This window comes from Corvus moneduloides, chromosome 4 (assembly GCF_009650955.1).
Source record: "Corvus moneduloides isolate bCorMon1 chromosome 4, bCorMon1.pri, whole genome shotgun sequence".
Lineage (NCBI taxonomy): Eukaryota > Metazoa > Chordata > Aves > Passeriformes > Corvidae > Corvus > Corvus moneduloides.
The window spans coordinates 5869339-5886859 of NC_045479.1; the positions used below are offsets into that span (position 1 = coordinate 5869339).

General features: G+C 50.0%; 2 protein-coding genes across 11 annotated transcripts in view; one reads left to right on the forward strand and one right to left on the reverse strand.

The window, feature by feature from the left end:
• Window positions 1-1660, forward strand: part of CACNA2D4 (calcium voltage-gated channel auxiliary subunit alpha2delta 4) — a 122043-nt gene extending 120383 nt beyond the window's left edge. For 2 of the 3 annotated variants that reach the window (XM_032106003.1, XM_032106002.1), the window contains exons 38-39: window positions 197-279; window positions 735-1659. In XM_032106003.1, the coding sequence (XP_031961894.1) occupies window positions 197-279; window positions 735-821 (170 nt within the window). In that variant the 3' untranslated portion in view covers window positions 822-1659. Of the gene's footprint in view, window positions 1-196; window positions 280-734 lie in introns of all 3 variants that reach the window. The other variant, XM_032106004.1, reaches the window with a different exon arrangement.
• Window positions 1661-7087: 5427 nt separating this feature from the next.
• Window positions 7088-17521, reverse strand: part of ADIPOR2 (adiponectin receptor 2) — a 45050-nt gene continuing 34616 nt past the window's right edge. For 7 of the 8 annotated variants that reach the window (XM_032106074.1, XM_032106075.1, XM_032106076.1 and 4 more), the window contains 6 exons: window positions 16664-16783; window positions 14637-14808; window positions 14008-14194; window positions 12758-12945; window positions 11345-11538; window positions 9141-9847 (listed from right to left, as the gene is read on the reverse strand). In XM_032106074.1, coding sequence (XP_031961965.1) covers window positions 9716-9847; window positions 11345-11538; window positions 12758-12945; window positions 14008-14194; window positions 14637-14808; window positions 16664-16783 — 993 coding nt within the window. In that variant the 3' untranslated portion in view covers window positions 9141-9715. Of the gene's footprint in view, window positions 9848-11344; window positions 11539-12757; window positions 12946-14007; window positions 14195-14636; window positions 14809-16663; window positions 16784-17521 lie in introns of all 8 variants that reach the window. The other variant, XM_032106071.1, reaches the window with a different exon arrangement.

The window sequence follows — 17521 nt, forward strand, 5'->3', positions numbered from 1 at the left end:
TGACCCAGCCTGTGAGAGCTCGCAGAGGTCTCCAGCCCGAGCAGGGTGTCCTGCCCTTCCCTTGTCCTCCCCGCTGTGTCTCCCGGGCCGTGCAGTTACACCCAGACAAACCTGCGTGGGGCCCCGTGGGTGTGTGTGGCATTCACCCCCTTTGCCTGCCTGCCCTGTCCTTAAGGTGTCCTTGACAGCCTCGCACATAACGCCTCAGTGAAGTGTGAGCGGATGCGGTCCCAGAAGCTGCGGCGGCGGCCGGACTCGTGCCACGCGTTCCACCCTGAGGTACCCCGGGGAGCGGGGAGACAGGGAGGGAGAGCACACGGCTGGGGGCACCACGGGCATGCCTGTACCCAAAATGCACAAGTGTCTCCTCTGGCACCCTGGCGTGCGCTGTCTCAGGTGCCCATCCTGCTGGCTGGACCCAGACACGGCCTGTGAATCCCAAGGGGGTTCCTAGCAGGAGGACTGTCACCTGAGTCCCACCTGGGAAGGGCTTGAGCTGGGATAGCACGGGGTCAGAAGCAAGCACACATGCACACACACCCCCTGCGAGGAGCCCGGGAGGCAAGTGGCTTCCTGGCTCACTATGGGGGCTGCTATGGCCAACAGGAATCAAACCAGTCCCTTCCTTCGCCCCTGGTGATCTTTCCTTTCGGCCACAGGCACTGCTCCCTCTTCCAAAGGTGACAGGCGGGCTTGGCAGTAGGCAGGCTGACACCTTGTCTCCCATCTCCCAGGAAAACGCCCAGGACTGCGGCGGCACCGCTGGGATCTCCGTGTGTCCGACGCTGCTGCTGCTGCCCCTGGTGCTGCTGCTGCGGTGACGCTGCCCGCGGGCGGCGGGGACCCGGCAGGGCGGAGCGGTGGCACGGCAGGACATGTGGATACCGACCCTTCTGGGACACCTTCACCGCCCGGCCCAGCTCGCTGCCGGCTGCTGTGGCAGAAGGAGATGCGGGAAGCAGCGGGGCCGGCTCCTGGCACAGCGGCTGCCGAGCGGCTCCCCCCGGACACCAAAGCCGCGGCCATCGGCACGGCCAGCATCCCACCCCCAGCCTGACCCCCACGGAGCCACTCGGGCTACAGGCGGCTCGGAGGGGCAGGGCTGGCTTTAGGAGAGCAGGAGGGCCAGCGGACACCATCTGCCTGTCCCTCAGGGGGAGCCACCGGGATTTTGAGCACCCGGCTCTGGAAGCAGCATCTCCTGGTCTTGGGGGCGGTCCTCAGCCGGGACCCCCGGGGTGGGACATGGCACCAAAGCTGAACTGCACCAGCCTCACCTGCAGCTGGACAGTGGGAAGCAGCACAGCCTCACTGGAGAGCTGCAGCCACGCCAGCTCTGCCAAGGAGACCTTGGTTCTTGTCTACGTGTGGAGTTACCTCTGGAAAGCGGTTTTGCATGACCCACCGAAAGAGACTTACCTGCTCTCTTCATTGCAGAAGCAGCTAAGAAACAGGCACTTTTCCCCTGGGAACAGCTCTGCCCTGCTTATTGCAGCTGCCCATGGTTGTTCCCTGCCCTGAGCCTGGCATTCCCAGCTGGTGGGCACGGGCTGTTTCTCACAGAGCTTTACAGACAATGGGTGGGCAGCACACATTTTTCTCTCTCTTTTTTTTTTTTTTTTTGTATGAACTGTTCCATACCATCTCATTAAAAACAAATGTATGGCATATTCTACATAGACGCCACAGCTTCAGCATGTTTGGTGGTCATCACAGCCCCACACAAATCCCAGAAACCCGTGGGGACAGGGTGTGGGTGGAGGGGCTGCAGACACAGCTGTGGTGGCCCTAAGGCAGCAGGGTAGTACAGCAGCAAGGCAGAACCTTTCCCTGGTCACCCTGGGAGCCTCCTGCACCCCTCCAGGCCCCCAGAGTGGCTCGTCACACCGAGATGTCACCTCCTTCAGGACAAGGGCCCTCCTCGCTCGCTGCCTGACAAGCAGCAGTGCCCATACGTGCCCTGCCACGTGCCTGCCACGGGGAGCTGGGGGCTCCTCTCCAGGGCCACCACAGCACCCACTCCCACAGCCACCACTGCGGGCCTGGACTCCTGGGCAGCTGCTGCAAAGAGCAGTTGGATGGGAAAGGGCTTTATCCTCACACCAGGTCTGTTCCTTCCCTGCACAGCAGGCACCCACAAATGTGCTCCAGGCGTGCTAGGGATGCTGTCCTTCTTGCCACCCATGTCACCTGACACTAAGGGGACAGTATCAGTCCCAGCCAGGTCCTGGTGGGGACCTTTCAAGACCTTAGAGCTCCTGCTGCAGGGTTTTGCCTTGCTACAGGCAGTGTTAGAGCAAAGAGGAGAGGAACCACTGCAGTCCTGGAAGTAAAACTGGAGAAGGTTCCAGACTTCAGAGGCAGTGACCTTATCAGAGCCAGCAGCAGCCAAGGAAGATGAAGGCAGGACAGAGGGAAAAGGAGCTGCTGTCAAGGCTGAGGAGCCAGGAGCTGCTTGCAGATGGAGGAGCCACTGGCTCAGGGCACCCCCTGGGCTGGCACAGCTCCCCAGCTCCACGTGCCTGCCCACAGTGCCTGCCCTCCTGGGGCACCACTCTCAAGGATGACCTCCCTGTCAGAAAGGATTAGCAGCCCCATGTCCACTGAGCTGAAACAGGACACACAAATACACATTGCTCTGCTGCAGATGAGCCGTGCTTGGTTTCAGGTGCATTAATCCACAATAAACACGGTCCTGTGGCGATACCTGCACCGAGAGAGCAAGGACATGAGTTATACCTGGCTTAGTTGGCTCACTGAGTTTGTACACAGGTGGTAACTGAAGGGAATGGGACAGGGGTGACAACTGGATTATTCCTTAAACTGAGAAATACGAGCAAAGGTTTGCCTGACTCAAAACACACACCAGGAACAGCTTCCTTCTTTTTTTGCAGCAAGGCAGACCCTAAGCAAGCCTACCTGTTTCTGGGCTCCAACACGGGGTTAAGCAAATTCCATTTCATGCTCTGACAGAGATAATGACTCATGGCCCTTCAGCAAGAGAAAAATCCCCAGGAAGAGCAGCTGCCTTAGCTTCCAACTTCTGCAGCCATGTGCTGGGCACAGCAGATGAAAACAGGTCAGCAAAAGCAAACAGCAAGCTGAGGCCAGAGGACCCAACCAGCAGCGGAGCAGCTGTGAGAGGAGCCATCTCTCACTTGCAGCTGAGCAGCATCCTACTGCCATCCTGATACAGCTCCATAGAGCCCAGCTGTCCTCCTGCCCCATCCCGTCCGCCCCTGTGAGCACAAACTGGAGCCATCAGGGCTTGTTCTCTTATGGGAAGATGCAATGGGAGATAATTCCTGAGTGGTGCTCTGCAGCCAGGGGTGTCCAGCAGACCCACATCCCACCGCTGTACAAATCAGGGGCTTCACAAGCCCCAGATCTGCAGCCAAATTCCTCGCAGGCAGGGGGACAGGAGCTGGGAAGGGGCCTGAACTCTCTCCATGACACTCCTTACAGGCTTCAGAATCGCCTCAGTGCAGGCTGAGGTAACCCTGGATCTCCCCCAAACGCTGTGGTGGGCAGGGACACACACCTTGCACAGCGTCACACGCGTGCCCTCCCCTGACTCACGGCATGGGACAGAGCAGGCTGGTGGCTACGCCTTCGAGTGTGCCCAGACAGGGATGACTTCATCCTACAAAAGAGTAGGAAAATCAGCCCTGGATTTACAGCAGCTGTTTGCAGTTGGGATTGGCCACAAAAGGAGGCTGGCCTGAGTTGGCTTACACTTAGCAAGAGACTGGCACATTGCAGGCGGGGCATAGCAGTGGCCACGGCCAGGAGCCACAGGCTCCAAGTGTGTTAAGAGGTGTGTGGGGTGTGCGGCCCATCTCTGCCACAGCAAAGGACCAGTACCACAGTTCTGCTTGGCTTCATGCACACCTCAAACTCGGGCTCCTCAGAGTATTTTCCAGGATGCTTTTTCTGCTGAAAAAGCCCAGTGGCACTGTGAGCACAGAAATCCTGGGCTCTCACAAGCCTCTGCTTGCAGGGGAGAGAGCTGAGGGCAGCCTAATGCAGCACATTCTTTTGAGCTAAGCTAAGTCTCAAGAGCAAGCAGAGAAGGAGCATCAAACGCCGTGTGCCAAACACTCCATCACCAGCTGGGCTCCCCCATCCCTCGGCACAGGCTGCTCCCCCACGCCACCTCTGCCTGCCCTTGACAGGAGCCTTTACACCTCCTGTCCCTCGGCCGGCAGTCACTGTCCCTCTGTCACTGTCCCGGGACACAGCTACGCGTGCAGCTCCTCAGCAGCGCCTGCTGCACTCTGGAGTGGCCCCACTCGGACGCCACCAAGCCCGTTTCTGCTGTAAATACCCGCAGGAAATGTCATCAGCCTTCCTGCTTTGCTTGCTGCTGCTGCTGCCTCCGATTTTGGGAGCCCTGGCACCCCGCCTTTCCCCAGGCAGGCCCCTGCTGGCAGCAGAGCAGGACTGGGCTCTGAGCCCTGTCTTCAGACCTCTTTGGCTGCGCCGGGGCCCGGCAGCTGCCGCTGTCCTTCCCCCCAGTGCCGCCGGGAGCAGAGCCTGCCTGGCGCAGGGATGTGCGCGGGTGCTCCCGCAGCTCTCCTCCAGGAGAGGCTGTGGCCACAGGAGCCGCCGGCCTCACTGGAGGCCACCGCTGCACAAAGGCTTGGCCTCTCTCAGGCAGCAGGGAGAGGGACAGGGAGCTGCCGGGGAAGCCCCGCACCAGCGGCACCGGCCAAAGCCCCCGGCTGCTCCTGCTTGGCTGCCTCGGCCAGCAGCGCCTTTCTTTAGCCCCTGGCAGCGGGGCTGGAGCCTGCTGTCACCTCCTCCTGCCCGCCCCGAGGGACACAGTATCGCTTCCAAAGCTGGCAGGAGGCTCCCTGGCAAAGGCAGCAAGGCCAGCCCGGCTGCTCCTGCAGGCAGCGGGATGGCGGAGCTGGGCCAGAGCCAGGGCAGAGCCCCGGGCTGGCCGCCGTGGCCAGGAGCCGGCAGGGAGGTGGTGGCAGCGGCTGCTCCCTCCCGGGAGGGCTGGCTGCCCGTGCCAGCAGCAGATGCCACCCCACAGCCCCCGTCTGCCAGCGCCAGCCCCGCAGCCTGGCCACAGCCACACACAAAACTTGGGTTTGGGGCAGCTCAGCTCCAGCCGGCGCCAAGGCAATCCCCAAACCACAGGCACAGGTTGGGCACGCTTAGAGGTGAAAGCAAAGCCAGCCACTGGAACTGGCTGGGGTGACATTTGCCTCTCCAAGGGAAACACACCATTGCTCTGGGAACCCGGCCAGGCCAGTGATGTTCCCATCTCATTTACAACTAGACCAGTTCAGTTTTTGTGCTGTGAAGAGCCTCTGTGCTCAGCGGTGCCAGTACAGAGATGAAGCTGCTACTAAACAAGATCATGGTGAATCTCCGGCGCAAGCATCTCCCAGCTCAGGAACAGCAAAACCTCTGTAGTTTAAACATGAATTTTACTAGAGAAAGGCAAAGGTGAAGCTTCTGGAAGTGCCAGAGAATTTCATCACTATGTGGGTGGTGAGTCACTGGCACAGGTTGCCCAGAGAAGCTGTGGCTGCCCCATCCGTGGTTGGAAAGGTGTCCCTGTCCATGGCAGGGGGGTTGGAACGATGTGATCTTTAAGGTCCCTCCCACCCCAAACCATTCTATGACTCTGTAAGATCAAGCTGGCAAACCAGCTCTGTACACTCAGCCAGGAGCGCTGGGCTCTCAGCCCACCATCCCTGCCCGAGGAACCAACCTTCCAGTGGTGAACACGGGACTGCTCACACTGCAAGGCTCTCACAGCAGCTGCCCAGGTGGTGTTGGGCAGTTTCCCCCCCTGCACTTTTCCTTCACTGCTCATTGTTAAAAGAGCTGGAGATGACCAGGTGTGGCATTCTTCATGCTGCCGTGCACTCAAGGCCAGTATTCCTCCTTCAAGAGCAGTATGTACCTAGGAATTACCACACATCCCCTCCAAGGAATCGATCTTCTTAAGCCACTTCATTCAAACCACATTAGTGCTCTGCACTCCTGGAAATCAGCCTGGAGAATTTCAGCCTGGGCATTCCAGGCAGATACAGCAGCACTGTGCAACAGGAGGGTTTGGTTCAAACAAGATGCTTTGATGCCACACAGGAGGCAGGGGTAAAAAAAAGAGAAAAGGAAAAAGAGCTCAGTTTTGCAGGGAAGCCTTTAATAGCTTCAACTAAACCAGTCAGCTCTTCTGTCCTAATCATGTGCTTCATTTATTTCCAGCTCCTTAAAGTTAGGCAGTGGCCTCAGACACTCACCTTGATTGCAGCACTTCAACCCATACTTGGGATACTTGGCAATGAATGAAGCAAGTGATTCTTGGGAGAGGGCAGAGCATGGACACAGCTACACACAGAGGAGGCAGGATATACAATTTTATCCTGACCAGACAACTTTTAAGTATCACTCTGCTTTCTGGAAACAGAATAAACCCAATTCATATTCAAATGCACTTTTAGTGCAATTTGTGTGAAATCTGATACCAACATTCTCCACGTTCCTTGAATTTGCTTTTCATTAAAATAATAATAACAACAATAATAATAATCCATCCCAAAACATCCATCAAGCTGTCACGGTCATTAACAGGAGCTGTCTCTCTTACCAGTCACTGCTGAACACTCATCTTGAGTGAAGGAACTGGTAAAAAGCACAGCTCAGCTGTGGATACCCAGACCTGGTGTGAGCCAACACAAGAGCAGGATTAGGGGTATCCTTCCCAGGCTTTCCCAGATGTTTGCTGACAGCCAGGGAACAGCAGAAGGCCCCACTGGGCACAGGCTGTTCTGGCCACCACCAGCCCCTCTCCCTCCCCAGTCAAGCCCCACTCATGCCAGCCCCTAAGCCTGCACACCATGAGGAGATGATCAATCCTTTACATGGATACAGGATGGGAGGAGGCATTTCCTCTACACCAGGAATTCAAGCCCAGGCCTCCTGAACTTCTTGAACTTCACCTAAAATTTTGCCCACAACCACCAAAGTCTCCAGCAATGACCCTCTTTTCCCCCCCACCTCCTGTTCTTTGCACCCCTGCCCCCTCTTGCCCACACAGTGCAGAAAGACCCAAACTAGACAATAATCCATTTGGTTCTTTTATTAGCAGAAGTTAAGAATACAGCAAGTAATAAGATCCCATCTTATATGGAACCATCACCAGAGCCCCCAGCCATCAAAACCCCAGAATGTGCTTCATTGCTTCCAACAGTAAGCAATTGTTAAAAAGAAATATACTGAACAAGGCCACTATTTAATGGGGAAGGAAAGAAGCTGTAGGTCCTAACTATTCTATGGCAATAACCTGCACACAGAGCAAGCAAGCCTCTGACTGCTGAGAGTAAGGCATTCAGGTGCCAACCTGGGAAGAGTTCTCAGCAAAAGCTACAGAAAAGTGCACAGCTAGGTTGTTTTTATTGGAACACACAAACTTCTTGAACGGAGAGACTGACTGGGTTAAGAATAGCAGGTGGAGTACTGTGTTTTTGTAATAGTTCTGTGCTGTGTAGGACCAGGTTACAATCACCCTTCGAGGAGTGAACGTGGGATGACCCAGGATGGAGACTGCTGCTTCTGCTGGTACTGTTCAGAGGTATCCCAAAGCACCTTCCAGCCAGCTCTGGTTGTGATATGTACCACGCTTCGCTCACACACCAGCCTTGTCTGGGATGCCAGCGCTATTGGCCCTTACATCCAAGGTAATACTGCTCTTTCCTTCATTTAAATACCACAGACCTGGGATCAACTACTTCCAGCCCTGCAGGCATCCAGTGAGGGATCCTACTGAGAACACATCCCTCTAGCCTGCAGACTGCTGCAGCTCCTCCTTCTGCACTGACCTTGCTCTCAGAGGCTTTACTCCACTCGAGGGGTGAAGCCTTAATACCCACTCAGCTTTAGGAGGCCATTCTGCTTCTACCTGACTCCATTAGACAAAGTAACTAACTCCCCAAAACACACTGTGACATCCAGGGGATGGGAAGATCTTTGCAATCCACCTCTTTATCTTGAAGGATAAAAACTGAAACTTGAGGGAATCTAAAAAAAAAAACCAAACCAAAACCCAACAACAAAAAAACCGACCCTGCACAACAACCAACCACCCTTTTCCTTCCTTCCCTGTGAAATACTGCATCATGGTGTGAGCTGTTTAACTCATCTGTGAGAGAGGTAATTGCTCTGAATTTCCAGCTAAAGCCTCCAAGCAATACCTGTGCCATAACAAACAAAATGTTCAAGTTTCACCTTACGACTCCAAAGATTCTCCTTCAAGTCTGGCTTCTGACTGGGCTCCAAAGCTCAAGCTACATCAATTACACAGGAGAAGGGTATTTGCCTCCCCTTATATAGGAGGTGTGTCTGCTCCACAGCAATCCAGCTGAACTCTCAGGTCTAGGCTTAAGAAATACCAGCAGTCCCATTGCAAAAGCACAGATGGAAAGCAGACCTAAGGACAAAAAAAAAAAAAAAAGAAAGAAAAAAAGGAAAAAAAAGAAAAAGGAGGAACTGCACTGGGCTGGTTAGGGATCTATTCCTCCTAAAAAAAACCCCCTCAAACTGCCTTGGCATATGGAGCCTGACACACAGGATGGTGATGCCAGTGCCTGTTAACTGGAGCACACAGCTTCCTCTTTCCAGTCCATCTTAACCCCACCTCTGCTTCCCCTCACATGCTCAACTATTTTCTGACAAGTCTATTACCATCATCCCTCAGACCAAACAAAGCTTGCAAATGGCAACCATCCTCTCCCTGGGGGCCTTTGGGTGTAGGCAGGCACTGATGGAGTTGGACTGTTTGCCATTCAAGTGCAGTTATCCCACCACGCTGCAGTTCCTAGGGTGACACCCAAACCAACCAACTGTAGGATCCATGATCCCAACTGCCCACTCCACCCGGGCTGGGAAGGCAGCTGTCCCACACATCTGCAGGGAGCAGATGCACCTTCCCAGCTACTGGAGCAAATCCATTTGCTCACACTGTGACCTGAATGACACCATGATTAATCCAGCCTTCACAACCCTCGTGTACATGTCCTGAACCTACTCCAGGTGCTGGCCAGGACCCCACATTGCCCAGGGCATGCTGGCCACCAGGAAAATCTACAGGGCCAACGTGCTTCACTCCTGGGAATTTTACCTGGTCCTCCTGCAGTCGTTTGTTTTGTGCAAAATTGAAACAGTGTGTGGTACTTGCATGTTGCATTCTTTACAAAAACCCTTTTCCCCCCACCCATTGTTTAAAACATTTATATAAATTTTATTTAAACAGAAAGTTAGAAATCTTATTTACAATTTGTTTTTCTCCCAAAAGAGCATCTAAAATCAACGCCCAAACCCTCCAAGAGGATATAAATTTAACCTTGACTTTTTTTTTTCTTTTTTTTTAAAAAAAAAAGGAAACTGCTAAGCTATCCCTCCCCAATTCTACAAATAAATATGGCATTGAACAGAAGCCGATTTGGAAAGGGTCCTCTGTAGCTCAATCTGTAGATCCCAAGAATAAATTAGGTTTTCAGAATTTCCTGGTCTTCAAATTGATTTATTCCATTGCTTGAGGTATAGAATTTATCTTGGTTAGTCAGAATCCCCATGAAGCTCCATGCCTCATCAGCTGAAACTTGGATTCTTCTTAGGTATTCCTTTTGCTGAGCCTGGATGCTTGGCCCGTGCCGGCGGCTCTCTTTTGGTTGTGACCTTGGGCTGAAGGCTGCTCCTACTGCATCCCCTCCTCCTCTGTGCAGCCCCCTCCGACCGTGAAGCGGAACTCCTGCAGGTTGGAGACTCCGTGGAAGTGCACGAAAGCGCCAGCCACGACGAACACGTGGAACAGCTGATGGGAGTGGAACTGCGGGGAGGAAACGCTTCTGTTCAGCCCCGGGGCCCCCTGGCCCTCAGCAGCCCCACATTCAGCTGAAGTACACAGTAACACAGAGCAGTGCCTCACACCACGGGCTGCAGAGCTCTCCAAGCTGTGTGTTAAAGCCCACCCCTCTACTGTCTTCAGCAAAATAATCCAATTCTCCGCACACACACATCCCCCCCCTTCCCTTCAGAGTCACCTGAACCAGCTGGTCAACCCAAAATTGTGCAACAGAAGTGTTGTAACTCATCTTTGCAAAGGGACAAGGATCATTTCAGAACCCTAGGCAAAAGGCTTAAGCAGGACACTTTCAAAATTAGTTCCTCCACAAGACACAATGGTGGTTTATGGATAAAAAGGGTCCTCTCCTACAGATAACAGGTACAAACTCTGCTCTGGTCACAGGTGTAAGTTTTACCAAGTGGGTTCTGCATGCTGGTATTTTGTTTCTCTTACCACCAAGAAACAGAACAGAGAAACGTGGCATTATAATAAAACCTAGAAACAACTGGATGTTCTGAATGAATGCCCAGGATGTCACTGACTGGAGCAGAGCAGAACGAAATCCGTGAGGGAGCTACATGACAAAGCATGCCTTGTCTGAGGGAAGCCATACCACTGTGGATAATGCTCCTGAAATATTCCTACAAATGTGTATTTGCAGGCTTCATGGGAAGCTTGGAAAAGAGCTGGTGGTGCACCAGTGCTTTTGGAGCTTAGCTCATTGTAGTTACAATGCTTTGGCCACTTAAACAAACCAAGCAAACTGGTGCTGTGCAAAAGCCAAACAACCAGGCCTCACTCTCACTTCTAGTCTTCTTTAGGGGTCTTAAACAATCCTAAGTGCAAGTACAGTGGCCTTCAAAAGGTACACTTCCCCTCTACTCTTGCTCCACCCAACTCCTTTCCTTACACTTCCTCAGGTATTTCTCCTCAAGCCTTCATTGATGCTTTCCCTCATACCAAGTTTCCCCCACCACCCACTTGCTCACCCCACTTTCCCTTCTGGGCCAGGGATCCCCCCAAAGCCTACCATCTCTGTCCAGCATTTTCACTGGCTATAACAAGATGAGGAGCCAGACAGGGGGAAGATCCCAGAGAACACACTGAACACCACTGAAATAACCATGCACTGCTCTGCAAAGAAGCAAGGTAAAGACGTGTCTTTGTAGGATCCTCAACACACACACACAAAAATGTTTGCAGAATTCCTTGCCCATCTGTTAAAGCTCTCCAGAACTGTGCTGAGGTGAATCTGCACACCAGCAGTTACCTCAGACCAGCCAGGTTGTGACAACTTGGGAAGAGAGGCACCAGCTAAGGCAGGCTCAGAAAGCCCCGTGGTTTGGCCCCTGAAGACCTATTGCTCCTGGTGCAGCAGTTTGACACTTGCAATAAGAAAACATTGACACAACATCCTTCAGGCTCAAGGGGAACCAGCTTTCAAATTGGTCTCCTCATCCAGTCACTCAGTAGACTCACCCAGATGTCACACTTGCCAGGGAAGAATCTCTCCGGGATGCGGGCAGCATATAGTGCAGCACCAGTGATGTACAGGCATGCCATGAGTGCCAGCCAGCCTATCTGCCCCATTGTGGCTGCTTTCAGGAGCCCCTCAGAGATGACAAAGTGCAGAGTGGGAATCACCCCACTAAGACCCAGACCTAGAAATACTCCTGGGAGGTAAAGAAAATGCGGGAGAGTCAGGTTTGAACACATTGGCGGTAAAGGGAGACAATGAAAACACAAAAGCTACGGAAGGAAAACTCAGTATTTGCCAAAGCAGCAGAGAGGTGACAGCTCTTGAAGCTGGAGGTCCCCAGAAGAGATTTATTGGAAAGGAAGCTAAAGAATGCACAAACTTCCTTCATATACCAGAAGCTACTCAGTTCTGTGTTCCAGCAGATAGCTGGAGTATTTCATTTCCTGACCGTGCCTGCCAGCTCCAGTGTACGTGAGGCCAGTTCCTGCTCTCGGCCTGTAGAGGGAACTGACACCACACAGACTGCGCCTCACTTCACCACAACCGCTCAAGAGCAAGACAAGGAGACACAACAAAGAGATTGTTTATCATATTCTGCACAAGCAGTCCTAGGAAACAGAAAAGCAGCATCTGTGCTCATCTGATCTGCCATATAAGAGAACCCTGTTTATTTGTTTAGAGTTTAGCAGCAAGGACGGAAAACTTGTAAAAACAGTGGGCATGGGGGGAATATTCCTGTCCCATAGAGAGATTTTAAGTTTGGAAAGCTGAACGCTCTGAAGGTACCCATAACTTGTCCAGGAAATCTAGATTTACTGTAGACAGCATGTGCAGGTTAAGAAATGAGAAATATTACTATTCAACCCAGCTGTGTGCACATTCCACAGCTACCCCCTAAAGCTCTCTTTCTTCCTACCTCGAAATGTGAAACCAAATCTGGTTTTGTTCTTTTGATGATGCGAAGAGAAAAACAGTCTTTATCTTAGCTCTGTGTTTTATCCAGGCAAATCATTCAGATTAATTCAATCATTCAATGATTTGCTGGTGTCTGAGTCTAGTGTTACAAAAAAAGGACAAGCACTGCAAGTACACATACACACACCAAGCAGTCAGTCGTTTTTTGAGAGAGCAAAGTTGCTAGATGCAGCTAGAAATTCTTTGCACCACCTTTCCTACTGCATGTGTTACTGTCCATTTCAGGAATGCACTTCCAGGACTTGCACCAGCCCTTATCTGTGCATCCAGTTGGGTACAATAAATACTGAAAGAAAAGCCATCAAGCTCCCAATCCAAGAATATCAAGTGTCTATAAAATTAAGCTCTCTTAAGTCTTCCCACGGTGGTTTTTCCAAGTGACAAGTAGGAAGCAGGAAAGGAAGTCAAGAAGTGAAACAGTTAACTTCAGGTCTTACCTGCCCTTACACCCCGGTATTCAGGGGTGGCAAACATGTCCCATTGTGAGACAATTATGGCTGCAATGCCCAGGACACAAATCACAATCAAGTAGATGAAGCAAGGCTGAGGGTTGCAATAGAAGGAGTAGTACAGCCATGGTACAAAGCTGCCCATTATGAGGAGTGCAATGCCAGAATAATCCAGCCTAGAAGAAAACAAAAATCAGTGTCATAAGAAATGGGAACCTTTGGAAGTCCTCACACCCACACACTCTTCTTTAGTGGACCAGCTGTCTACTTCTCACTGCAACTAAATTACTCTCACTATTGCAGCTTAGGTCCTGATGGCAACTCTTCCACCTACAGTGATGGATTACCTTGACACACAGCCAGTAAGGCCATTTTTGAGACAGTCATCAGCAATACCTTCAGCAGCCTTTAGACCAAAGCTTTCTGAGGAAAACTCACATTTGAGTTTCAGAAGAGGAGAAAAGCAGCACAAGAGCCCTCTAAAGACAGGGCACACAGTATGTTCTGAGAACACAGCCAAGGCAAGCACTTCAGTATCTGACATGTGTGAGTTAGCTGGGCATCAGCTTCAGTGACCACAGTGGAATAATGTTGCAATTTTTCAACCACGCTGGTTTTTTGTACACAAGTATAAAAAAGGAAATCCACAGCCACCGCTTTTTACCACACCCTGACAAAATACTCCTGCAAAAGTTGATGGAGCTAATTTTTCAGCAGAGGATTTTAACTGCTGGACTACCTTAGAGGTGGTCTTGCAGATTACAGAATCCTGGGTTGCACAGTCTTAGGAAATATGAGATATTCAGCAGCCAGCCAAAAAAGAACGTGCAGTAAAACCAAAAGACCAAGACATCTTGATACACTGTGAAACTGTCTTACATAAGTTTAAGGTTCAAAGTTAGTCACAACGGCTGAAACGACAAGAAGTAACGGTGGCACTAAAAATTCAAAGTCCTGCAACTAAGCTCGAGGCGTATTACTTACAGCAGCAAGATGCAAGCACAAGCCTGCCAAACAGCAGAAAATGATGGAGTTTTAAGACTCAAATGACAGCACAAAAACTCACACTGAAACAAACTATAATTAGAAGAAGCTGCATTAAATCTCTGCTCAACTCTGTTCCAAAGTACATGCAGTCATGAAATGAACAACTCCCACACTAGGGCTCCAGGCACAAATCCCAGCCCTGTTTTCCCACCTGTTTCCTATTTGGCCTACCCTGTTCTCTAGGCACTTACTTGGAGAAGAGCCGGGAAACACCTTCTGAGTGGCAATAAACTGTGTGGAAGAGCCATGAGAAGGAGAGGCAGAGTATGGCTCCCAAGAAGAACAATCCAACGACCACTTTCTCCTGCACAGGTGCTACGAAGGACATGTTTGGCCGGAACATGTAGAAGATTCCCAGACAAAGGAAGAACACACATCCTGAAAAACAGCAAGGCAGAGAGGTGTCAAGTTCATGCATACTGAAAGCTTTTCTGTCTAAAAGCATCACCACTTCCCTTCAAGGCTCTCACAAGTTGAAACCACTCAGAGAAGCTGCAACTTAAGTGTGTTCCTGTGGCAAGAAATGGGATCCCAATTAACACCTACACACTTGGGAAAAGAAGGATCTACCAGTAATTTATCAACTATTAGGAAATGTTTATAGCATTTGTTTGTATGGTATGCCATGATTAAGGAAGTCCCATCCAACTCTGGCGGGATAAAATTAGGAGAGGTATACCAAGATGCTAATTTTAACAGGTTACTAGTGGAATGATAATGCTGACCAAACCACAGCCCTTTCTGTCTTGCTCTCTTTTCTTTGAGAGCAATGAAACCACTGGGTTAGATTTAGCATTAGATTAAAGCAAGCTGAGAATACCTAGGAGATGTGTCCAGATGTTGCCAGTCTCTGTGTGTATTCTGAAGATGCTCTTGAAACAAGCCCGGAAGGAAGGCATGGGTGGTCTGTGTCCATGCAGCAGGTAGTCATTGTCCTTTAGCCAGTCAGGCAGAACATCGTGAGGAATGACTCTCCATCGGCCCTCCCACACCTAGGGGTTGAAAGATTTTAGTGAAATGCAGGGAATGGAGTTCCATCAGTGCACGGAAATAGTCAGAAAACCCGTGTTAGTAAAAGTGCTGGAGTTAACCTATGAGTACAGAAAACAAAAGAGAGCTGATGGGATGTCTCTGGGGAAAAGGCTTTACACTGGAAATACCATGCTAAAGTCACTGTTCCCTGTTCAAAACTGTGTCATTATGAACTGCATCATCAGAGAAAGAAATACTTCAGCATTTCATAGGACAGGAAGGCTACTGAGCTTTTTTACTGTTAATGAAGGGAAAACATCTAATTCACTTCCATGTTCTGTTATTTTACAGGTATTCTTTTCCATTTAATTGAAGAAGCCTGCAAGAACTGAGTAAGTTCTCTCCCATACATAAGTAAGCCTGTTCCTCCACCACAAGCCAACCTGACTGTCTGCTAGCATTTGGGGCAGGCTAGCAAAAGCAGCTACCCATCAGCACTAACAGGGGCCAGAAAAATGTGAAAGGGCGAGAGCCCAGCTAGAAGAGTCCAACCCCTTATTCAGGTTGGCTAAAAAATGCTCCCAGGCTCACAAAACAAATGGTGACAGAGCAGTTAAGGCAACAGACTCGTGACTCTCAATTCCACGGGACTTCTTCTTGAAAGGGAGAGAGGGGTTTGTGCACAGAGCTATTCTTGCAGCTGGCTCCACAGGAAATAAGTGTGCACAGATGTTCCCAGCACTGCTTCAGTAACACAAGACACATGGAGGCTTCAGTCTGGCAGCACTGCCAAGGACAGGGGTGGCAGGGAACTGCTTTATGTACCGGGGGTGTTTCTGCAGGGTTCCTTGGATCTGCCGGCTGGCTAGAGTTACAGGAGCAAGGCTGAAGGTTCCTGAAACACTAAGTTTAAAAAGCTACATTCTTATTTCAGTTTCAACAACAAGAGCCCAGAGTTTTTAAATCAATTCTCCACACTCGTGCATGGAAGCAAAACAAAACCATTCAGAATAACCAGCCCAGTTAAAGACTGGGTTCTTAAATACATTAAACAAGGAAATAACTGGTTTAGTTCATGAACAAAAAATGTGAATTGAGGTAGAAACAGAAGGAGGGAATTCAATTTACACAATCCACCCTACAAAACATTTTAAAATAAGAGGCAAAGATGCATAGTAAAAAAAATAACCAACAAAAGCAAAAAAACCCCCAAAACGACCCGTGCACAAAAGACCACCAAGTAACTAGGGTCCCTCTGTAAAACATCAAAAATAGTTCATAAACCCAGCAGGAACCAGTGTATAAAGGGGCAGCATTCCTTTCAGCAAGAGAGGAGGGCCAGAGACTGACACAGCCCAGTGGCTCTAAAAAGTAGCAAAAATTGAGCCAAGGTCAACAATTACAAAATCTACAATGGATTTACTTACGTATGGTTTCAATACAGTATTGTTTTCAAGTCAGGGACAAAGCTTATTCTACAATAGATGCAAATGGTGCTGGAAAAGCAAAATATTTGCAAATCTGAAAAGATCTGGACAAATGACCTTGTACATCAAAGTGCCTCGAACCAGAAGGCTTTTATTCTGCTTTGCACTCACAGGTGTTTCTCAAGGGACACACCTGAGTTGCATGATCAGCTCTGGAGTCTCAGTTGTAAATCCCTATTGTTCCACGCTCTACAATTTAATCCGGTATGACAGACAGATGCTGAGGAAGTGTACTATTGCCAGCTAGAACACGAGATGCCCATCTGGGGACAGTGAGAACCTCCTCTCCCTCACATCAGTAGTGCAGTCGCTCCAATGGAGGGAGCTGCTGCCCACTGGAGCTTCCAAGAAAAAGGAAATTACTTCAGCAGTTTCCACGTGCTCTTACCTTACACACAAACTCCTCCATTCTCTCCATAGCATGGTGGGCTTGTAGAAGAGGTGACATACCCATAAAACCTTCATCTTCTTGAGGTGGCTCATCATTGTGTTTATTATCCTCAGAACACTGGAGGGAAAAAACAGAGAAAATGCTTTATAGAAAGACAGAGAAAGGTGATGTTGTTTTCCATACAGAACTATGATTTGAGGTCCTGGCAAATAAAGAAGTCTTTCCATGTACAGCACTGAGAAAAGAATTCAAAAGAACAAGCAAAAAAATGATTACATTCTTAGGTATCTGAGAACAACTCACATGTCTAATCCATTCTGCATATGTTTCCAGCAGGTTTGGAAGCAAGCAGTGCTCCTCTAAGTCATGCTTCATTAAATCCCAGGTATGGAGTCTGAGGCTTGCAGCATACCCACCTCTAGGGAAGGATTACTCCCTATTTTATGTTTCAATGTCACTGTGCTGGTGTTAATGCCTCTATAATGTATCTGGCATTTTAGGGTAATAAAAGGTAAGTCAAGGAGAGGAATCCATTTACCTTGTTAGAAATGTTTCACCTCAATTTTCAGTCCAAATCCAAAAACCTATTCTGTTTAACTGACACTTCTGTTCAGCTTGTAATCCAGCACTGGAATTTACTCATTTGTTTGATTTTTCAAGGTATTTCAGAAACTACTATGAAACTTCTGCCAGTTAGACAAAGGCAAATTATCAGAGAAAAGCAGCAACAGGGATCAGAGTTTTAAGCAAAGTTCAAATATAGAGAAACATCCATCTCCTCCAGGTGTACCAAGAGAATTATGAAAAGGAAAACTAAAACGATCTCCTGAGCTGGGATATCAGGCTGGTACACAT